Below are 18,465 nucleotides of genomic sequence, written 5' to 3' on the forward strand. Positions count from 1 at the left end.
ATTGCCGTCCGTTTTTAAGGTCAGACCCGTGGCTTGTCCCGCCTCGAGTCCGGAGCAGGCCAGCTCGAGGCCGATGACGGCCATCCTTCCCCGCAGGGTCCGGCGGCGGCGGCGTCCTCTGCCTTTCCTAGGCGGCGCTCCCATCCCTGTTGCTGTGAACAAGCAGTTTTGCCACGTGTTCTGTTGGGCTCCTTCGGCAATGGCCTGTGATAGAACTGCTTTCTGGAGGGACTGAGGTGTGCTCCGATACTCGCCGCCTTTGCTCCCTGATTTTAGGTGCCCAGGGCCACGGAAATGAGGGCAAGGGGCGAGCTCTTTCCACATAGTTTAGTTTCATTCTCTCCTTTTTATCTCAAACAGGAACAGATTATCAGTCTGGTCAATCAGATTTGTGGGAAAGTATCTGGGAAAAATGGCAGCATTGAGAACTGTATCAGCAAGCCTACACCAAAAAGAGGACCCCGCAAGAGAGCAACAGTGGACGTGCCATCATCTAGGCTTTCATCCTCCAGTTCATCCAAAAGTGCTTCAAGTTCATCATGAAGATGCCAACACTCATTGTCAATTTATATATATTTTTTTGTAATTATTATATCCTAGTTTGGAGTACTTGCTGTAGAATACAAGCTGTCTTTGCACTAGCTCTAAAGAAGATTTTCTTCTGGTTTTAGAGAACTAATTTTGTTTTAGCATTAAATTGTTGAAATTTTTTTTGTACTTAGGATAGATACTGCAGTTGGAATTTTGGAAACTGCCGTATATTCACTGTTTTAAAACCCTTGAGGGGCTGAGATATTAATTTATCACCCCTCTGGCTAAGCAAAAGCCTTTTTTTCCCCTTTCTTTTTGTTGTTGTTGGATTGGTTTTGTTTCGGTGGGGTTGTTAATGTTTTTTTTTTTTTTTGTGGGATTTTGTTTTTTGTTTTTATTTTTTTGTGAAGGGGGGGCTTTTAACCCTTTTTTAATAGGTTGAAATTTGATGTATTTTATAATTTGTTCTCCAGACATGTGAGCAGATTTTCTAGAGAGAAAGGGGGTAGGAGACAAAAAAAAACTTGAAAGAAGAAGAAGTTACTTTGGCTGTCTTTTCTTCTGTCATGTGCAAGATGAGTTTTGTAATTTTCTTCTTTTAATTGGAAGATGCCCATTCTTTTTCTTTGGGAGGTTATGGCAGCTGAAGGTGGATTTTGTTTCCTAACCATAGGCAAAAGGATGAGAGATTTGGAGTGACAAGGTTCTTTTACCAGCACATCACTATGCATCTGTTTGAGAGAGAGAGAGAGAGAGGGAGAGAGAGAGAGAGAGAGAGCGAGAGCGAGAGAGAGAGAGAGCGAGAGAGACAGAGAGAGAGACAGAGAAGACTGCCTACCTTGGAGGGGTCATGTGAGGGAAAACTGTGCCTGATTTCATTAGGAAATCCATTCTGTTATTTTTTTGGTGCTGTTGGCTACTTTATCAAAAAAAAACAAAAACAAAAACAAAAAAAACAACCCTTCAATAGCATCCTTACAAGAAAAAAAAAAGGAAAAAAAATGATCGAAGCCCTAAGTGCTTCTTTGTCATAGATGTGCAATCTTTCTGACATTCCATTTTCATCCCATGGCTGTTGTTGTTTCCCATCTTTACACAAGTCAGCATTAATCCTTTCTTTTCGAAGTTGTTTCATTTCTGTGATCACATTTAGAGCCACTAGGAGGTCTACATAGTTGTTTTTGAATGTGAAAATGCATCTACGCTCATCTTGTCTATTTTTTTTCTCTATGTTGTAATAAAACAGAACAAAACACACACAACACACACACACACACACACACTCACACACACACACACACACACACACACACACGAACTCCCATCCCTTTTTGTACATATGCCTGTAAATTGTTTTAAATACTTGAGCCTTTTTTCTCGGTGGGGAGGGTGGGAAGGGCGGCAAAGGGACAAGATGAAGAAAAAGCCTTACGTTTCCGTTTCTTCATCAGTTGGATTGGACTGGATGCTTACAGGGTTTTTCTTGTAACATTTATATAAGTGCTGCTTACTTCACTGAACAACAACAAAAAAATCATAATGGAGTAGCTGTCGCCCTCTTCTGGTTGTGTGTACAGTCTGTGTGGAATAAAGAAGGGAAACTTTTCACAAGCTGTCCTTTGTTTCATAATTGAGTTCAACAAGACCGTAGCTACCCACCTCACACCGAGCTTGCCAGTGAGGACTTGTCAGGGAGCCCTAGCATACAATTTGTTGGTTGTTGTTGCAGAAGACTGAACTGTTTTTGGAATATTGAACAATAACATAAACAAGTCACGTGTTTTCCAATGTGGTTGTCTGGTTTTTATGGCCTTGCTGTGTACTTTCCCCTCTTTTTGACAGTAAACTTCTGACTATGGCTTACAGTTGGACATTTAATTTATTAGCGCTGCTCTGCTCTCTTTCCTTGGAAGGAAAGACTTCATTGTTGTTTATTGCCAGTTTTTTTTGTTTACTTTTCAGGTTTGTACTACAAGGTTTAATAATAAAAACAAGTTTTTTGGACATTTGTCTGTCTTGTGCAAGATGAGTGAGTGGAACAAGCTCTTTCTTGCCTGAGGGAGGGGTGCTACCCCATCTCCGGCACTCTTCCCCCGGTGATCCGTGACAGAAAATTAGCAATCTGAGAGAAGAGAGCAGCCCTGGCTTTATTCTCGGGGCCCTAGTTGTTGTTTTAAAGTCCAGTCTGTCCTCACAGCCTGTTAGGTGCCAGCAACAGGCAACATGTGTGGTGCCTGTTGTGAGCCATGACAGACTGAGGCGCAGGGAGCCTTGTGGGGTCGCTCCTGACTTCTTTGGCATCTCCCCCTCTCTCCTGCTGTCACTCTGGGTCCTTTGAATCCATTCCTTTCCCATTTGCTTTCCTTTGCTGAGCTGGCGTCCCATCTTCCCCCCTACTTCCCCATCTGAAGGCAGCACAGGTACAAGCTGGAAGTCTCGTTTCCCTCGGGCCTAGGGTTCAAGGTTGCTAGTTTTAAAACCATCAACTTAGGCAGTTGTTTCCTGCTTTTTTTTTTCCTTGCCAAAGGAGTCAAGGCGCTAGACGGCCGACTTTAGGTTCAAGTCTGTTCCTTTGGGCCCTTTTCTGCCGATCTATTGGTCCATGGTGGTTGTACAACATTGTTTGGTAGGAGAGTGAGAATGGGGGACTGTCAAATCTATTTTATTTTGAACTGAGAGCATCTTATTGAGGAATTAAGTCAAATTCCCTCCATGCAAGAGTAGCTGACCACTGGTTTTCTATGAGCCACTGAGCAGAGCAGAACTGATGTGCTTTTTCCAGGTGCCTTTAGGTGCCACCCACTTTCCTTTGACTCTTTAGGCTTATTGAAAGGAACACTATCTTTTGCTTTTAAGCCACTGTGTTTTTGGAATTATTTCTTATGTATAATAACAAAGAAAAACAGGACTAAGATCTTCAGAAAGTATCTCCTGTACAAAGTTTAATAATGCTCAAATTTCTCAAATTTTATTGTCACAGAAAACTGTGCTTTTAGGCAACTCCCGCTCATTATTGGCAATTTTATAAAAGTCGTGTCCCCATAAAAGGAACACCTACAGGCAGGCCATCTGCTCCAGACTTGAGCTGTCTTCCTTGAAATACTATGTAGTCACCTAACGAAAGCCAGGCTTCGATGGCATTTAGGAGTCACTTTCATCACTGACGTCCGAGCTGGCCTTCCTGGTAGCCAGAGCAGTATCCACTTGGACTTCTTCCTCGTCCGACTGAACAACAGGGGACTCTCCACTTTCACTGTTCTCCTGGGTGGCGGAGTCAGCGCAGCCTGAGGAGAACGAAGACAGTTTGCTTCGCGACACAGAGCGGTTGGGAACCTCGAGGCTTATTTCGTTCTGACAGCTGCTGGAATCGGGCCCTGCAGAAAGAAGAGAGGAAGAAGACGATGTCACAGGCCTTCCCCAGGGGCGGAGGCCTCTCTGGGAGCTGGAGGGCGCTGAAGGCCGGCCTCCCCGGCCCCTAGGCGCCACTGGGCACTTTGCTAGGACAGTAACGCGTTGGGGGAACGTTTTCAAGTTTGGTCTTTAAGCGGTACAGAGAATGGTGACAGGACTCTACGCCCTCACTGCTGTGTCCTCGTGTCCTGCTGCAGGCTTGGCTACAGGGTTTGGGGACTCGAGGCCACCAGGAATACTGGGCTTCCCTTTCAGAAACAGGAATTACATTCCTACGGCTTCTTTTTTCTATGGCCAAGTTGCTGGGAATTCCCAAAACCTTTCCAATGGAGCTCCAAAGCCCCTTCGACGACTTCTTCCCCAAGCTGTGTCCCAGGCAAGAACACCAGTGTTTAGCTGGTGCTCATCAGTGAAGTTTGAGGCACGTGGAGGAGGGTGTCCCACAGAGGTCACGTTGGGTAGCTCAGTGGATTGGGAGGTCCTTCTAGGACAAAGTCGGGGTTTTTAAGATGGGTCATGTTATATCATGCCCGGATACCTCTGGAGAGGAAGTGCAAAGACAAAAAGCGGGGCTGGCTGTGGGTGGGTGTTTTGCTTTCATTTCCTGGTTTAAGCCAGAATCTGGTGCCAGCATCTCATGGACAAGATCAAATCAATCAGGTAAGTGAATGCAGTCACCTCCACATACCACCCACTTGCTGGGAACAGGGGAGAGGGTTCAAACTGAAACGAAAGGAGGTAACTCCCCTGTTGGGTTTTTTTTTAAACCCTTATCCTTCCACCTTATGGATACTGTGTGTACTGGTTCTAAGGCAGAAGATTGGTAAGGGCTAGGCAATGGGGGTCAAGTGACTTGCCCAGGGTCATATAGCTAATGTTTTAATTAATTAATTTACAATATTTTTCCATGGTTAAATGATTCATGATTTTTCCCTCCCCATCTTTGTCCCCTCTCCTGGAGCTGATATGCAGTTGCACTGGGTTATAGATGTATCATTGTTCAGAACTATTTACATATCATTTGCACTAGGGCGATCATTTAGAGTCTACATCCCCAATCATATGTTTTTCTTCTGTGTTTCTACGCCCACAGTTCTTCCTCTGCATGTGGATGGCGATCTTTCTCATGAGTCCCTCAGAATTGTCTTGGATCATTGCATTGCTGACCTAGCTAATGTTTTTAAAAGAGAAAGTACCCGACTTAAGTAGTATACTGGGGGGTGGGGGTGTTGTATTTTTTCAGTAGAATGAGAGAATAAAGAGAGGCCCAGGGTAATGGAATAGATCCTCCAATCCAGTGCCTCGAGTTCTGGATTCTAGTCTAAACTTTGTGACCATGGCAAAGTAAGCAAGCTAAGACTGCCTGAAAATTTATCCACCTTTGCTGCCTAGATGTGCATTCAGAAATGAGTGCGTCTGAGCAGTAGTGGTGTGCTGTTGCTGACCATCTTCTCTGGGCGCTGGGCCCAGTACTCAGGGAGCCTTTTAACATTATCAATGTTAACAGCTGTTGGGGTAAGTCCCCACTCCTAATTTATTATCTAGCTTCTTAAGCAGCTCCCTGGGGAGAGAGCAGAAATCTTCACACTTGCCCTTGACACGGCCTATTCTCTGGGAGAAGAATGCAGTATGTATGATATCAGCAGTTAGTTCTTTTATATGCCTTGTGTGCCAAAAGCCAAGGCCAGTATCTTAAAGGTGGAAAATTCACCACAAAATAGACTTTTGAAGTAAAAATACATATATTCATACATCCACTGGCAATTAGATTAATGAGAGTTTCACTTAGGCAGGATAGGCCATCCATCAAGTCTCAGATCCTACCTAGACCGGGAGAGAGGACGTTGTCTTCCCCTCCTGAGTTCAAAAAGACATCTAAGGCTTCTTGATCAGTCATATCCATCAGATCCATCTGTTCCAGCATGTCTACATTTACTTCCATGGATGACATGCTGCCTATGGGCTCTGTAAACAAACAAAACACAAATTAACCAAAAATGACCATTTGTGCTCTATCACCCTTCCCTTCAAACCACCTGCTCACAAAGGGCAATCAGAAAGATTTTAAATGTTTGATCAATTGGCAGCCTGAGGCTGAGTGTGAGTGAGCAACGGAGCAGAAATGTCACATCAGCTCGGGGGCAGTCTTGGACAAAGTGGTCAGCTTAATAACACTGAGAGTTTTTAAAAAATGAGTGAAAGGACCCTGCTGAATCATAGGGGGCCTTTCTGAGAGCCAGAAACCTGTTTTATATACTAGACACCACCTCTTCCGTCTCCCCCCCCCCCCGCCCCCCCATGAGTTTTCAGTATAAAACAATGAGTAGATTCTTTTTTTTCTTAACCCTTAACCCTACTGTGTATTGGCTCCAAGGCAGAAGAGTGGTAAAGGCTAGGCAATGGGGGGTCAAGTGACTTGACCAGGGTCACACAGCTAGGAAGTGTCAGATTTGAGCCCAGGACCTTTGGTCTCTAGGCCTGGCTCTCAATCCACTGAGCTACACACCAGCTGCCCCCCAAGTAGCTTTTATAAAATGTTGTGAGAACTAGGCTCCTCATTTAGTCCTAAATTGTCTTTCTAGATTGGGGCAGGGTTCTGGTTTTTGGGGTTCTCTGTTCAACTATCATAATTCTATAATTTGTGGTTAGGATTTTCTTGGGTAATAAACTATATTAAAAAAAAAAAACAACCTAGTTTCCAATTTGGTTTACAAAGAAGAACTGAGGTAAGATTTAATTAGAAAACAAAGTGGTGGCTCTTGGAAGTCAAACTGGACATGGGAAAATGCTTATTTATGTTAGTGACTTTTCAGCCTGTGAACTTGTATTAAAAATATGCATATATTTGTATATTTGGTAACTTTTCATATATTTTTTTCTTTATGCATTTTAAAACATGTGGGGGGGGTCTATAACTCAAAAAGTAGCCTTTTGAAAATCAAGAACACACTGACAAACATGACCACTTCCCCTCCAAAATTCCAATACCTGAGTCCATTTGTGCCAAGGGAGAAGTGTCTTGCCCCCACCCCCAGCCTGAAGATGTCATCATTGAGAATGAGGGGCAGTTAGATGGCTCAGTGTAGAGAATGTGTTCTGGGTTCAAATCGCCATGGCTTCTCATACTTCCTAATTGCATGCAAGTCAATTACCTAGTCTTCTAGTCTTTACTTTGAGACATAAAGTAAGGGTTCAAAAAAAAAGAAGGTAGATTGGAGGAAGGAAAAATTAGTAGAAGGGCACAATGAAAGGTCAGAATCTGACAAAATGGCAAATTCCTTAAGAAAGTTTACATTTATCATCAAACCTAACCGTCTCTGATCTGAGGCCTAATTTACTATCATTGTGCTTCATTATTACAGTGTGTTAATTGTAATTATAAAGCAGTCTTTAGTGCTTGGGACCTGTGATTCCCTCTATGTCATACATACTCCCTCTTCCCGTATTACCAGAGACACCATCCCAGCTTCCTGGGCTCATTGACTTCCTTCTCCCCTAAGCCTCCTGTCCAGTCAGTTGCCAATTTCTGTTGATTTTCTTGCCACAATCTGTCTTCTCCGTGCCTCCTCACCTCACCACTGGCTCAAGACCTCTTTGCCTTTTACCTGGACTCCTACAACAGCTTCCTAATTGAACTCCCTGCTTCTAGTCTCTCCTTTTTACAATCTGCCCTACACACAGCCATCCAAGTGATTATATATATATATATATATATATATATATATATTTAAAATAAACCCTTACCTTCCATCTTGGAGTCAATACTGTGCATTGGTTCCAAGGCAGAAGAGTGGTAGGACTAGGCACTGGGGGTTAAGCGTCACACAGCTGGGAAGTGTCTGAGGCCAGATTTGAACCTAGGACCTCCCATCTCTAGGCCTGGCTCTCAATCCACTGAGCCACCCAGCTCCCCCCCCCCCCCCCAACTGATATTTCTAAAGCCAAAAATAAGAAGTTCTAGTGATTCCTCAATGCCTTTAGGATAACAAAAAATTCTTGTTTGGCATTTGAAGCCCATGACCATTTGGATTCAATTTACCTTTTTTTTTTTACAATAGGTACAAATTATATACATTTATTTTAATCATTTTAAATAACACTTGTATAAATTCTTTCATATATTCAAATCATACACATTTTTAGAAATTCATTTTGAAGCTTAGTACAGTAAATGTGTGAGACATCTTTATAAATCTGCATTAGTAGTTTTAGTGAGATAAAGAGAAGTTCATTTGTTGCTTCAGAGAGATATCACAATAGGTTGACTGAATGACTAGCAGAGCTCTTGTGCCTTTGAATCAAATTGAACTTGAGATCCTTTAGATCCTTTAGGCTTGGGACCTGGCTTCATGTCTTCTAGTTGCTCTAAGTTATTTAGTATATATAAGTATGACTTGCATCTTATGGAATAAGGATGATATACCTATAACGGTCTTGGAAAATACTTCCTTTAGCCTTTGGTCCCTAGGATATCATTTGGCTCTTTCAGACAAGTTCCTATGTTAAAATGGCTCTCACTTTCCGCCTGGGCAGACATTAGCTAATATTCAGTGTGAATTTTTATCCCTGCAAATAACCCTCCTGCCACCCTCTATCCCCACCAAGAAGACCAACCATGTCTTCATTTACAAAGGATCTTTGGGAGACTTGCCAGAGTATCTTCTTCCCTGGCCTTTTTTCATCTTTCTGCCCTACCTATCTAAAACATGTTTTTTAGGATTTTTCTATCAATGGATGAGTTTTATTTTCTTAATGAACCAGATGATGCCCAATGTATAATGGTGAATAATTCAAATGATGATACCCATTTCTTGATAGAGAACTTTTTCTTGAGGATGGAAACACATATCAACATTTACCCTAGGAAGAGCTTCCACCTCTATCCGTATAGGCCCAAACTAAAGATGTATAAAGTAAGGGTCATTCACTGCTTTAGGTCCCTGGTTAAGAGTTGGAATTCTAGGTAGGATGTAAATTTTCTTGGATCTCTGAGGCCGGAAATGGTGGGCACAGTAGAATTACACATGGCATCATTTAAGGTCCTCCATCCCCAAATCTTTCCTTCTACCCTCAAAGTCCACTAACCTCTTTTAAAGCACAAACTTGATAAGACTTAACATTATAAGACACTGGAATGAATTCATTAATGAATGAGTTTCTTGGGAGTAGATGGCTGGAGATTATTGGATATTTGGGGTCCAAGAAGTCTAAATGACCAAAAAAGGGGTAAATGCTATTCAGCAAAGCATGCAATGCCTTTCCATAGATTCTCAGAAAAAGACTCAGAAAAAGATTTTTTTAAAGACAAAATTTATCTGTTTAGCAATTTTGCCTAGATCAGATAACATTTGGGGAAATCTGTTTCCTGATATGATGATGGGGTGGCAGAGATGAAATCATCACCTAGTAGCAGTCAGCAGTTTTTCTAATCAAATTCACATAAGGCAGTCTTGTCTTCCAATTTGCCTTTCAAGCCATTTCCTATTAATTCCCCAAATGTCATGATTGCTCTGTTCTGGTCCTTTTCCTTCTTCCCTCTCTATACTATTTTACTTGAAAGTCTCTCTTATTTGCCCATATAAACACCTAGAATTCAATATATTCAAAACAGAACTCTTCCTAACATTCCTATTAATCTTCAGGGTATCACCATCTTTCTAGTAATCCAGACTCACCTGGATGCTGCCCTCATCCAATTGGCTGTCAAATCCTCTCATTTCTGCTTTCCTGAGATCTCCATATCTGCACTCTTCTTGCCTGGACTATCACAATAGCTTGTTGGTCGGTCTCTTCCTACTCCAATCCATTCTTCTTTTTACAAGGGCCTGATCCTATCACCCTTTCTCACCTCTCCAATCCCCATTCAGTCAACTCCAGTGGCTCCCTACTGCCTCTAGGGTCAAAAGTAAAATGATCTGTTTGTCCTTTAAATAGTCTTTCATAACTTTCATGTCCTTTAAATAAAGTCTTTCATAACTTTCATGTCCTCTATGATGCAGCCACCCTGACTTGCTACAACTCCAAATGTTTTCTCCAACTCTTTTCCATAAGAGGAAATTGTTCCCTCCTCATCTTTGCTTCTTGGCTTCTTAGCTTAAGTCCACCTTTTTCAAGAAGCCTTTCCCAGTCCTTAGTATGTTCCTTTGGAGACAGTGGCCCCTAATTTATCCTCTGGGTTTGTGTGCATATTTTTTTGCTTGTCCTTGTAACTTACTCTGCTATTAACATATTCCTGGCATGGACAAAGTGCTTAATACACATCCTAGTTGCCTCAAATCTCCCCTCTTCCCTCTTGCACCCTGGAATCCCTAGCTCTATTCCAGGCCAAGGGAAAGTGTCACCTCAACCCCAGGCCTTTACTGATTTGTCTCAGGTACCCACTCTGAAAATTAATTTGTATGTATGTTGGATTAACTTCTTTTTGTACATGCTTTTTCCTCATAAAATTTAAGCTCCCTGAAAACAGAGGTTATTATTGTGTTTCTCTTTCCTAGCACTGTGCCTGGCACACAGACACTCAACTGTGATTGCTGAATTGGATAATTACTTGAATGGTTTAAGGAGAGCAAATTGGGTATTAGGTAGAAGGTGGTTATATAAGGAACCCATTACTAGTCCAAAGGCATTCTGGAAATTCTCATAAATCTGAATTTATATTATAAAGTGTTAGTTTTCTTTTTTTTTTTTTAGGTCCAGTTATTTTTTCATCCTTTAATTTTGGATCTTTATTATATGAGTAACTGAATCACCTTGATTTTGATTTCAATAATAGGTATAAAAACACAATTATTGCAGCATAGTATAGTGGAAAAGAACCCCCAAATGGGAGAACAAGAGTTCAGTTCCACCTCAGTCACCAACTTACTGTATAATTTGCATAAGTCATTATTTGTAAAATAAGGATTAGATGATCTCACCTAGTTGATCTTCATTGTCTTTTAAATGAACTCTCCCCACAACAATATGCCCATTTACTAATTTAATCTAGCAACATCTCTGTATATTCTTTTCCTCCCCTTAAAAGCCTTACAGAATTCTGTCCTATTAACAACTGTAAGACAGAGGCAAAGAGGATTAAGTGACTTGCTCAGAGTCACAAAGCTAGAAAGTATCTGAGGCCAGATTTGATTCAAAATGCTCTCAACTCCAGGTCTGGTGCTCTGTCCATTGTGCCACTTAGCTGCCTCAGTATATTCTTGGAAACTTCCATACATATCAATTCTTTCAAAAGCTACATCCTTAGGAGTCAATCTGGGTAAATGTTGGGATAATGGAATTACAACAATATTTGATCTCCTCTCGTCCTTGTTCCTGGAGTACTTGTTCTTTATAATCAAAACACCCAGTATTATGGGATTGTTACACCTTGCACAGGACAAGACATCAGGTACTCAAGAAATAATTGCTGCTTGGTTAGTTTTGCTGTGCCCTTACTCATATGGTGCAAAGAACATCCAAGAGTATATATAAGGCTGCTTCTCATTCTGAGGACTGGCTAGCCTCGCTTTTGCTATGGCCCACCTGGGTCTTTAAGTCCTTTCTCTCTTTTATCACTATATATAGAAAGTTCTATAGCCATCTTCTGAATATAATTTGCTTTGCCTCAATTTCCAGAGAGTGTGTGTGTGTGTGTGAGACATGTGATTGAAATTCAGCCTTTTCATTTAGTGGTATATGACTAAAATATCTTGTTCAATATGGTGATATATTTTTGGATTATTCTTAATTAATTAAATTTCTTCACATTCTATTTTAGAAATGAAAAATCTTCCCTAAGAAAGGGCAGTTTGTACTGTCAAAGTGAGGACATTTAAAGCCTAGTTGCAAGCTGCTTTTTCAGACTCGTGGCTACCCAGAATTGAGGCTTGCCCTAGCTAAAGCTGAATGAAATTTGAAAAATTCAAGAGGCAGCTGGTGGTGCAGTGGATAGAATGAGGGAGACCCAAGTTTAAATTTGACCTCAGATGCTAATAGCTATGTCTGGCTTAGTTTCCTCACCTGTACGATATGGGATAATAGCATCTGTCTCTCAGGATTGTTGTGAGGATCAAGTGACAATATTTGTAAAATGTTTAATATAGCAGGCACTATATAAATACTAGCTTTTCCTCCCAATTCTTCCCTCCATTCCCACCCCCACCAAAATAATAAAATGTTGTCCCTCTAGAGAACATTAACCAATCCTATTTGATATTTGAGAAAAAGTACACCAGATAGCTGGAATCACTTCAAATTAAGATTGCATAGAGCTGACATTTCTATTATTATTTTGAGTTAGGTGTCACAGAAATGTTCAATAGGAGATTAAAACCTTTCTGCTGGGTTTCCTTAGGCTGGAAATTCTGCTTATATTCTGGTCTCTGCTCCCTGGCCTGGGCAGTGTTGTTCCTGTCATGTGATTTAGATGCAAATCCTTAAGGCAAGTAGCACAATTCACTGCTGGCCAACAGAGTTATGTTATCATCACTTCTCCGAAGGAACCAATCAGTCTCATCAGGGAACAGTCTTTTCAGAGCATTTAGAAAAGAACATAAGATGACCACAACACCATCAAAGGAAGGCCAACATGATTAAATCTGGTTTTAGCAATGAGCTGATTCTCTCTCACATTGATCAAAATACTGTTTGGACAGAGATTTGCTGAACGTGAGGCTGGAAAATGAGTTTCGTTAGAATGGGATACCTTCCATGCTACTTAATGTCTTTCCCTTCCAAAAATTTATCTTCTATTGCTTTATGTGTGCACACACACACATATACATACATATGTATGTGTGTATACATAGAGATATACACATATAAACATGTATGTTCATGTCTTCTTAACAGAATGCCAGGTCCTTGTATTTCTGGCACACAAAACTTCATAAATGCTAAAGGACACATTTGAAATTTCATCAAATGACCACCTAACAGTGACACAGTAGTACACTCTTTGCATTATACATTTTTCTTCAATAGGAAAGAACAAATTTGTTTTCTTGACTTCTATATTTCAAAACAAAGCAACCTATATACTCAGAAGCATACTGCAGTGGCATCGGTTATCTTTTGGTATGTTAACACCAAACTATTATTAAAGTCATGTTAATACCTGTGATGGCTGTGTTCACTTTCCTTCCTATATGAAGAGACCCTTTAGCCACCATTAGGCCATGTACTTTGAATTGCTTTTCCAATAACCTTGACAGATTTGTACCCTCTTGCCTAGTTTTGTGACACTCTTGGAAGAGAACAGGAGGTGCTATGGATTGATGTCTGTGGCCAGAGAATAGCACAAAGCTTAATACCACCAGGCAGGTGGAAAAACATGGCATTTTTTTACATGATATCTTAGATATTGGGCAGTTTTTCCTCCCTGGGGGGAAAAGGGGAAAGGAAAGAAATAATTCTTTTTTGAAGAGGAAATATATATTTTTTCTTAGGTAAAACATAAAGCTTTACCATTATCATCAACAGATTTAAGTTTGTGGGGGTAGCTAGATGGCTCAGTAGATTGAAAGTCATAGCTAGAGATGGGAGGTTCTGGGTTCAAATTCAGTCTCAGCCACATTTCCTAGCTGTGTGACCCTGGGCAAGTTTCTTAACCCCCATTACCTAGCCCTTACTAATCTTCTTCCTTGGAATCAACATACAGCATTGAGTCTAAGAAGGTAAGAGTTTTAAAAAAGCCTAATAAATTAAGTTCATCTTTTCTAAAATGAGAAGTTCACAATCTACTTGTGGTAGAATAAGATCTATATTTTCTGTAAATTTTATATTTCAGCATATAATACAATACTTTGCACACAAAAGACATTTAATATTTTGTTTGAGGATTTTTCCCTTCTGGGAGTGATCACTTATACCATAATAAAAACATGTTTTGTAAAAATCTTAACAATGTCTGTGAAGGTAAACTGATATAGAAAGTTGCGATTCTTAGCCAATGAAATTTCCATTCCACTTCACCCTCCAATTAAAACAAACCAAAACAAACCAGCTGTTGAGTAAAGAGATTATTTCTGCCCCAAATCACCTAGGTTAGCTTTCTATAATGGTTACATATTTTTATTTAACTCTGTATGGTAAACACAAATAGAAGATTTTTATGCCTCAGAAACAGATGCCCATAACAGACCACCAAATTATTAAAGTTATAAAATTTGGTAAAAATTAAATGAGGTCATTATTCCTATGAATTCCTACAAAAAGTTAAGTTCATGGGGGCAGTTAGATGGCTCAGTAGATTGAAATAGTAGAATAGTTCATGTTTCAATTTTGTAAAGTTCTATGTTTTGCTGAAATTTTTTCTCTATCAGAAATAGCAACCATAAGGGATGGAAACTACATTGATCAATCAAACTTAAGATACTTGGGCATTATGAACTGATTGGTTTCTTCTGCATCCCTTTCCTTGCTCCACCTTTTGTTCCCATTTTCTCCCTAGATACCTACCTTGAGTTAGGGAGGCATGATGGAGAAAGAGATACATAAAGGAGGTGGGGAAAGAGCATGGTTGAAGTTTATAAGAATATATGAAATGGTAGGGCAACAGAAGCTCAGAAGGCAGGAGAATTTAAAGCTAACATTATACTCTTTTTGTTCTGTTGCCATTTCTACAACTGCTATGAATCTCTTCTGTAAATTTCAAAATGACAGAATTAAAGAAGGAAACCTCAAAAACTATTGTATCTACCCTATAACCTGTGAAGATTGGATTTAGCTATCTCCTGATTGTAAAAATGAAGGTACTTAGCTCTTCTTTTATTGGGAAGATTGAATTGTAATCCACAATCTATTTTGAGATTTTAAGCTACAAAAAGGTGATAACTCAGTATTTTAAGTACATCTACCCATTTTAACTACAAAAAGTGAATTTACCAAAAACGGTGTTAAGTAATCCAAAAAGATATAATCTAACCAAAGAAGGTGAGAACTAAAGAGTAGGCAGTCCTGGAGAAAAGTGTCTGCTGTGATTGGTAGACGTGAAAATTTAGGGGAGGTGACACAAGAGAAAAAATCTTTAAGAGGATCAAAAGGGCAGAAGAAGAGGATTCAAGAGACATTCAATTAGGTTTTGAGTTGGAGGCACTTACTGGGGGAGAGACTGGAAGACAGACCCTTGAGGAGCGATTGGAAGACGGACACCCAGACTTCTTTTTAGACTGTCACCACTGGCGAGCAAAAGGCTGACTTAGTGACCCTGCTTTTCTTTTCCCCTGGCTGGGGTTTAGAAATTCTAACTGCTATAAGAAGAAGCCAGAGTTTTTTTTCTCTCTCTCATTCCTTAATATCTTTCTTCTATTGTAACTATTGTAAATAAACTACCATAAATTCCATTTACTTTAGTAATTCATTTTGGGATTTTAGAAATTAAATCCCTAGCGACCACCTAATAATATATTTCAGTCTCGACCACAAAAAAAATTAACAAAGCCAAAGGAATTCTCACTACAACATATCTGAAAAATAAGTTGTCATCAACACCTGTCTGAAAACTTTCAATAAAGAGGAGCTTCCCACCTCTCAAGGCAGCTCATTTTACCTTTGGACAGCTATAAGGTTCTTAGGGAAGCCTATGCCTAAACTTGCTTTTTTGTGTGTGAAATTTTTACACATTGTTCTGTTTCTTCCCTCTAAGGTCAACCAGAATAAATCCATTTCTTTTCCATATAACAGCCCTTGACATGGACTAAATAAAGGCCATTTTCATCACCATTGCTCCCCTCTGGATACTCTCTAGCTTATCAACATCCTCTAGGCTGGACACACTACTGGAGATGTGGTCTCATGAGGGCAGAAAACAGAGACACCCTTGTTTCTTAGTCCCCAAGTTCTGCCTCATAATGTAGCCTAAGCATTAATTCTTTGGGCTGCCATATCAGACCAGTGACTCACATGGTGTCTGCAGTTTCTTTCTCTTCCTCTTCCCCTCCACTCCCAAGATCTTCAGACAAAATACTGTGTAAACAAGCCATCTCAACCCTACATTTGTGAAATGAATTTTCTGAACCTATATGTAAGAATTCGCAATTATTCTTACTGAATTTTGCCTTTTTAGATTCAATCCAGTAAGCTAGCCTGTTATGATCTTTTTGAATCCTGATCCTGTCCTTTAGAATGTAAGCCAGCTTTGTATCATCTGAAAATTTGATAAGGATGTCATCTATGTTTTTATCCAAGTCACGATAAAAATGTTAAACAGCACAGAGCCAAATAGAGATCTCTTGTGTACTTCGCAAGAGACTGCTTACCATGTTGACATTGAACAATTAACAACTATTTCAAGTCCAGCCATTCAACTAGTTTTGAATTTAACTAATTATATTATCATCTAATTTTATAATTGTTAGCATGGTGGGTAGAAGTGTCTGGCCTTCCTGGCTCTAGCCCACAAATACAAGGTTAACCTCTGTTGTTTCCTGTCACTGGATTATTTTACCCAGCAGGGAGTTCAGCAATGAGTTTTCTGGAAGGGAAATGAAAATATCTTAAAAGCTCCACTGAGCAGTTAAAATTTTCTTCCGTTTTTAAAGTCTAGAGACTTTCTAGCCAATGCCAGAAAGTAGCTCTAGGCCAATATGATGAATATTTGAATAATCTTATGTTTAACACTGGACTCATATATTAAATGGCTCTGTTCCCAATCCCTCCCTGGGGGCGTCAATAGCATGAGACACAGTGAAACGCATCTATGGGATGAAAAATGTCCAAACTTGCCTCGTCGTTCAGTTATCTGCAGATAGCCTGTGGAAAGATATTGTTCCATGTCCTGCTGGAAGGCTTCTTCAAAGAATTTCTGGCGTTCCTTTAATTTCAGCTGTTGGCTGTGTTCCATATCTAGCACCTTCTGAGTATGCTCTGCATCTAGCTCAGCTGAGAAAAAGAAGAAAGAACATGACTTCAGGGAGGGCTTTGATAAAGGCGAGGAATAGAAAATCACTGCCAACTTGAAAGGGTCTGATGCCTGCAGATAGATATCTTCTAGGTCTTGGTGATGGTGGTGGCAGTGGTAGTATTCACACCCTGGCCAGAAATCTTATTATCTCACCTGAAAACACTCCCCAAGACTGATGACAGTGCATTCCTGATTGTCTCATTTATCTGTGAATAAATATACACCTGTGTTTAGGGGTCTGATTGTGACAGCGAAGGGCAGCACCAGCCCTTGTGAAATCAGTCTGATGAAGCTGGGTAGTGCTTGATTAAATGCCCTCCTTGCATCTCACTCCTCCCCAGGGAAGTAAGTGAGGGGCATTGCGCTCTCTGTTTGATGAGGCATTGAAACTTACTAATGAACACACTTTACGGATTGTAATCCATTGTCATATTATAGCACTGTTTAGGATACGTGACCCTCCTTATTCTATATGCTTAGTTCTCCTCTTGGGATTCTTTCATCATTAGCACTACTGACCCAGTCTAGATACGTGGGCAGGGCATTTTAATAAAACAAACAAATACTAAGTATCTACCACATGTGCAAGACACTAATGTAAGATGCTACAGACCGAAAGACAAAAATATCTTAAGTAATCCTATATTCTATTAGCGGGGGTGGGGTGGGGGATGGACAGAGAAGCATGAAATTTTGTGGTCCCACTTCAGAATCAGGATTGTAGGATCATATATTATTTAGAACTGGAAAGGATCTTTGAGACAAGATGATTAAGTCCAACAGCTTTATTTTTAAAAAGAGGAAACTGAGAGTCACAGGCATTAAAAGACTTACTTGTCCAGTCACATTGCTAGTAAGTGGCCGAGATAAGATCTGAACCATCTTTGCAGAATGCAAACCAATATTCTCTGGATGGGGGTGCCCTCTAAATTTGTGGATAGGTTAGGATATCAGACAAGGCCTGTTATTTATTTTTAAATATCCTTGTAAGTAGCTAAAGATTGGGGGGGAGGGAAGGAAGAGGGAAGTATCCAGGACCTGTGACTTCATCAGGGTAGAGAATTCCCAGTCAGTAAATTCCCTATACCAGAGTAGATAAGCAAAATTCTGCGACTAACAGTCTTACAGAGATGACTATACCACTAAGAGGTTATGTGACTATCTTAGGATCACACAGTCAGTGTGTGGCAGAGGAAGGACATAAACTCAGGCCTTTCTGACTAAGAGGTTGACCCTCTAATCGCTATGCCCAGCTGCTTTTCTGACCTATAAATACTTTGTACTTGCTTAACCCTTCCCCCTAGAGGCATCAAGGAAGGAAAATGAATAAACTTATATTTCCTATGATTCATCAGCTAGCACAAGTCACTGCTCACTCTCAGCAAGCTGATAATTTTATATTTCTTTAAAGTCACAGTTTCCTAAAACTTTTATACTCCAAATTCGTATGTAATTACTCATCTATTCATCCTTTCAATATTCCACAGAAATTCTTTTTCTGGGGGCCAAGAACCCTACCTCTGGCAGACTGATAAGTATATGAGTTCTCTCTTGGAATGTTGTAAAATACAGTAAAGTAAAATACATAGGATTGCAAAAGAAACTAGTTACATTGAAATAAATACGTAATTTTCTCTATTCGA

At 40.2% G+C, this 18,465-nt stretch overlaps 2 protein-coding genes across 8 annotated transcripts in view; one reads left to right on the plus strand and one right to left on the minus strand.

Moving 5' to 3' along the window:
• The window catches only part of JARID2 (jumonji and AT-rich interaction domain containing 2), a 309,369-nt gene extending 306,834 nt beyond the window's left edge, over positions 1 to 2,535 (plus strand). For all 6 annotated transcript variants that reach the window (XM_056823455.1, XM_056823456.1, XM_007487918.3 and 3 more), the window contains one exon: positions 361 to 2,535. In XM_056823455.1, the coding sequence (XP_056679433.1) occupies positions 361 to 543 (183 nt within the window). In that variant the 3' untranslated portion in view covers positions 544 to 2,535. The remainder of the gene's footprint in view (positions 1 to 360) is intronic.
• Positions 2,536 to 3,447: 912 nt separating this feature from the next.
• The window catches only part of DTNBP1 (dystrobrevin binding protein 1), a 208,979-nt gene continuing 193,961 nt past the window's right edge, over positions 3,448 to 18,465 (minus strand). For both annotated transcript variants that reach the window (XM_007487917.3, XM_016431759.2), the window contains exons 8-10: positions 16,645 to 16,800; positions 5,767 to 5,907; positions 3,448 to 3,905 (exon numbers count right to left, since the gene is read on the minus strand). In XM_007487917.3, coding sequence (XP_007487979.2) covers positions 3,673 to 3,905; positions 5,767 to 5,907; positions 16,645 to 16,800 — 530 coding nt within the window. In that variant the 3' untranslated portion in view covers positions 3,448 to 3,672. The remainder of the gene's footprint in view (positions 3,906 to 5,766; positions 5,908 to 16,644; positions 16,801 to 18,465) is intronic.

The sequence above is a fragment of the Monodelphis domestica genome, chromosome 3 (genome assembly GCF_027887165.1).
Source record: "Monodelphis domestica isolate mMonDom1 chromosome 3, mMonDom1.pri, whole genome shotgun sequence".
NCBI lineage: Eukaryota > Metazoa > Chordata > Mammalia > Didelphimorphia > Didelphidae > Monodelphis > Monodelphis domestica.